We start from the raw sequence: 5,353 nt of genomic DNA on the forward strand, positions 1-5,353 counted from the left end.
TACTCTTCTCTTCTGATCGTAGGTGGGCTTTATTGACTACATTGTCCACCCGTTGTGGGAGACATGGGGGGACCTGGTGCATCCCGATGCCCAGGACATCCTGGACACTCTGGAGGACAACAGGGACTGGTACCAGAGCACTATCCCACAAAGCCCCTCGCCTCCTCCGCTGGGCCAGGACAAGGAACTGAATGCCTGCATGGACAAGTTTCAGTTTGAGCTTACCCTCGAAGACAGCTCTCAGAGAGAAGAGGGAGACGAGGGCGACAAGCCTACGCCAAACCACGTCGCACAGGACTGCAGTCAGGGGGAGGACGAGGAGGGTAAAAAGGAGGAAGAGGAAGACACAATGGCAGAGGAGGAAAATGAGGACATTATAGAGGAAGAAGATGAGGTGGCGATGGAGGAAGAGGAGGCGGAGGAGGAGCAAGAGGAGGAGCTGAAAGCTCGGTTGGAGGTGAGATCTGAAAAGGAGAGACTTTCTGACACAAGTCCTGTAGAGGAAGAGGAAGATTCTTCTTCACAAGCTGAAGATACATGAGTCCTGCTCCTGTATCTCCCTCCTCACTTGCACACATTATCTTGTTCATCCTTTCAATGGCCAAACCAAGAACAAATGAGACTGCAATGACAATACAGACCTTTAAATATATTTTTCAAAAAGGGAATAAATTAAAAATCGCTTAAAGAGAAGTTAATTACACAGCAACTGTAGATTTGGAGTAGTGACGAGTCCTTCGACTGATTTCACAATGAACTTTAGACTAAGAGGAATTTAGGAGAGCGTTAACGATGGGCAACTGAAGACAGCGTAGCACTCTGAGACTGGAATGCACACACATAAACACACAAAAAGTGACACACAAACACTAGGGAGTAAGTCAAGTAGAATACATCGATGCAATGTGTGTACGCGTGTGCATCAGTCATGCAGTACAGTACAATTGCATATTTACCCACTCCTGTCTTTCAAACGCACAGACAAACACACACACTTGACTGTATGTTTGTATGTGTGCATTTACATGAGGGACATTGATCAGTAATGAATCTCTTTGGAAAAAGCCATCTCTTAATGGAGTATTAACTAGTGTTCAGTCAGTATTAGTAATTCATGTTTAATAGAATCTCAACAGAAACTGTTCTCCTCAGAAAAGCTACACCATGTCCGGGTGACCTTTTTTCCATTTCTGTCGGAAAGAAAAATAACAAAAATCCACAGAGTTGGAGGGGGAGACAGGAAGATATCGAAGGAAAGGAAGATGCTGCGATGAAGGGACCGCTGGGTCCCAATACCCCTTTTTCCCTTTACGAGGAGAGTGCTACTGGTGCAAGATGGCTCGGTGCCTTTCTGAAACACCAGCTTCCTGAACGGAGCTGTCGTGAAGCAATGCATTGTGGGACAGGAGTGTCTGATTTTGTTATCATTTTTGATTGTCTCTTGTTAAAGATCTCTCTTAACTGTTCATGGTATTGTGGTGTGTATCTCACACGTACAGTTTCTGTGGTGATATGTTTTAAGCTGTAAGTCTTCCTTTGTTGCTCTTCTGGTAATATAATAACTCAGAACTCTAGATGCAGAGCAATCACAACCGCCACCACAACCACCAGTGGACTCTTTCCAGTTTGTTTTTTTCTTATTAGAATGATTTTTTTTTTTTTAAACTTTCTGAGAATAAGCCATGTGATGCTTTGAAGCATATGTTTTGCCTATTTTCTAATTAACAGTTGCTAAATATGTTTGACGGGATACAGAATTATTTCATCAGCTGAACAAATTTTCACTCGCCATCTCACACCCACTTGCACTGTGTGTTTATGTCTCCTCATACACAACGATTCTCACCAAAGTAAATGATGAGAAACTTCAGTGGATGAAGTGATTTGAAGGAACACAGATGAATAAGAAAATCAGGGAGGCAGAATGTCAGGGGAAAGAAGTGTGACTTGGCCAAAAGGAGGTCTGGCAGTCCCTAATCATCCTTGTTATCTTTGATGCTTTTTTGCCTTAATGTCAGATGTAGATTTATAAGATATATAATAGATATCCTAGTATATTTATATCACGTCTGTATGCTTATTTCTGTGAGTATCAGTGTGTCTATACACAATGTATCCAGCATTGCATTTGGAGGGGAAAGGGAAACATTGCTGCCAATTAGTTGTTATGTTGTTGCTGTGCTCTGACCAACATAAAGAATGTGTTGTTTTTTTAATCAGGAGGGTAAAAATATTCTTATAGCTACCTGGAAATAAGCAATTGGAGTTAAGATTTTGCAGGCAATGAGAATGATTCAGGAAGTTTTTTTTTTTTTTTTTTTTAATTTGACCAGATATTGATTTGTTGACATGGTGGAGTGCATGTGTGTACGATGTGTTTGTTTGCCTGGCTGATTGTGTGGTCACAACTAAGCGAGTGAGTAACAGACAGAAAGGGAAGGATGCTAAAGATGTCTTCACATGTGTCATTGTCCACTCACTGGCATCACCACATTTTGTTGAATGGTGTTCGGGATTTGATCAGCACAGCTTAAATAGGTCACAGTTTGTTTAGGTGTTTGTTTTTCACAGGGTAAACAACAAAAAAAAATAATAATAAAAGAACATGACTGTGGTTCTTTCGAAGGTAAGAGCAAGTTCCTGCAGGTCAGTAACTGAGCTTATCTGAAGACACCACAGCTCGGTGCAACAGGAGCCTGTGTGTTTGACCTGCTCTGTCGCTGGATGGAGCAGAGCTGCGGGGCCACCACACAGGCTTTCATCTAGTGGAATGGGAATCCAGGATTACTATTGCAGTTACATAAATAAAAGATTCCCATATGCATTGGCCTTTTACTTTAAAGATCTTGCTTTGTTTTTGTGGCTTCTTGTTATGTCATAAGCTATAAAAACATTAATATTTAATTGCCATACAAACACGATACTGTAGCAATTGTTTCTTATTAAGAAAATTATTCAATTGATTGATTGCTGCCATTCTTTTTAAATGATGAAAAGAAAACCATGGGAAGTGTTTTCTTTGAACAGTTTGTGTACAGTTTATTTTTATATCATTCTGGTGGATGGTCTGGAAAATGAATCACGTATTGATGATATAGCTATAAGCATTACCACTCTTGTAAATAATGTAATATTGGATTGTAAATTATAAATTTATCCAAGTCATACTGATTGACAAATAACCACTTAAGGTTGTTAAGTGAACCACTGAAGCACTGCAGGCCACATCCTCACCGTTCCATTCTCTGATTAAGTTTTTGCTTGCTCGTGCTAACATTCAGTCACATTTTTTAATTGTCCACATTTATTGATGAAATCAAATATATTTGTACCAGCACTTTATTTCATCAGGTTTTGAGGCAGACAGTGTGTTTCAAGTAGTGTACAGTCTGTGCTGGTGGTTTGGTCTTTGGCAGTCACCTGTTGATTATAATCCATTGGGCCAAATCACAAACCCTCATTGTGCAGTTGTCAAAGTTAACCCCTTTCTAGAGGCATAATCAAACAAACTAGTCATTCTCTAGTAATAGTCCATGTGAGATTGAATTTATTTGACTTGTAAAGTCAAATGTAAGCTGATATAGTCACACAGGATGTGACACTCAAAGGAAATAAATGTGTCCTTATCTATCTTGGCCATTTTAGTACTATCACCACCTCTCTTTCTTAGTAACTTTAATCAACCTGATAGCCTAAATGTCCTTCTCATGGTGGCCAAACTTGCTGGTTCCCATCGGGGTTGCTGTCAGGTTATGTTGTCACAGACTGACTCCCTCTGAGAATAGTTTTCTGGGCTTTAATTCATGTGTTTGTTCACAAGTAAGAAAGATTATTCAAGGGAAAAAACAACATGAAATGATTGTAATATTTGTAAATGATCTTGCTGTAATGTGTAAAATGTGTCCAAGTTATTTTTTATTATATTATTTTTATGAAAGTTTTTCCTCTTGACAGAGCTGAGGTGTCATTTTGTGAATAAATGCATTTAATAAGCAAACATCTATATATAAAACAATATTATAGTATATCAGTATATTTTTCTTTTATTTCACTGTTCGGTACTGTAAAGTGTGTTAAAAATACAAATAAAGTAAGATTTTTATATTAAATGCTACACCATTGTCATGTTTGCTGTTCTTACAATTTCCTTGTACTGTATGCTGATGTTTTTGATGGTTTGGTAGCAAAATGTCAGCTTGTTTGCATTAATATTATTAATTTATTAGTCCAGAAGCTGGTAGTGTAATCTTATAATTAGGAAATTGTAGCAAGATTGTTTGGGACTCCTAAACTTTTAGCCTTGAAGCTCTGTTGTGAAGAAGATACATTTGGACTCATATTTGCCTCAGTATAGGTTGTACCAATATGCATACATCCTAGTTTAACTCTGTTCAGTGTATATGTGTGAGAATTATGCTTAATGTCAAATCTAGCACCAAAAATTATTTTTGTGAAATAAATAACTTGATTAGCCTATACAGCACATATGATTTGATCGAAGGATAGGTTCACAATTTTTCAGGTCTGTCTTAAAACAACAGTCAGGTGCTTGTATGTATTCCTCTGTAATCATTTCTCTTGTTCATACTGGCTGTTGAAAGATTCCCTTCAAATGTGCTTTCAATGTAAATGATGGAGGCCAAAAATGCACAGTGTGTCTACACAGTCATTTTGTGCAAAAATGCATTTAAATGTTTATCTGAAGCTGATATGAGGCTTCAGCAGTCTGAGTTAGTCATATCAAGTGGATATCTGCCACATTTACAGTCTTTTTAGCATTAAAATCCCTCTTTGTGTTTCCCTGTTGAGCTGTGGTGGAAGAATAGTGACAAAAGAGGAACTTTGGCACTAAAAAGACTAATGTCCTAAGAGATCTACTTGATTTGACTCTTTTGGATGGCTGAAGATTCATATTAGCTTCTGATAAACTTTTAAATACATTTTCACACAGGACTGTGGATTTTACCCCCCATCACTTTCATTGTAAATGCATTATGAATGAGGAATTCATTTGGGCACCTGTCTATTGTTTTAAGACAGACTTGAAAAATTGTGTACCTACCCTTTAATGATACGCTATGCCCGCAGACCATGCATGGATGGCTATTTTGGAGATACATTTTTAAAGATTATTGCAGTATTTAAGACAGTATCCGTTCACTTGCACATTATTTACTTGCTTGTTTTTACATTCATGTTAAATATAGCGTAAGGATCGCCGTGTAAACAGTGACGAGTACCTGCACTTGTCTGACACTGGCATGAGATGGCTGCATCGTGAAGTACACCCAGAAACCTCTGCCACAGCTCTCCACCAATCACAATGGACAAAAAACGTGTCGTCCAATCAAAG

The 5,353-nt window shown here is 38.5% G+C and overlaps 1 protein-coding gene across 3 annotated transcripts in view; it reads left to right on the forward strand.

Annotated features, from left to right (window-relative positions):
• The window catches only part of pde4a (phosphodiesterase 4A, cAMP-specific), a 43,612-nt gene extending 39,584 nt beyond the window's left edge, over positions 1 to 4,028 (forward strand). For all 3 annotated transcript variants that reach the window (XM_042391892.1, XM_042391893.1, XM_042391894.1), the window contains one exon: positions 23 to 4,028. In XM_042391892.1, the coding sequence (XP_042247826.1) occupies positions 23 to 541 (519 nt within the window). In that variant the 3' untranslated portion in view covers positions 542 to 4,028. The remainder of the gene's footprint in view (positions 1 to 22) is intronic.
• Positions 4,029 to 5,353: the final 1,325 nt, after the last annotated feature.

The sequence above is a fragment of the Thunnus maccoyii genome, chromosome 18, assembly GCF_910596095.1.
Source record: "Thunnus maccoyii chromosome 18, fThuMac1.1, whole genome shotgun sequence".
Classification (NCBI taxonomy): Eukaryota; Metazoa; Chordata; class Actinopteri; order Scombriformes; family Scombridae; genus Thunnus; species Thunnus maccoyii.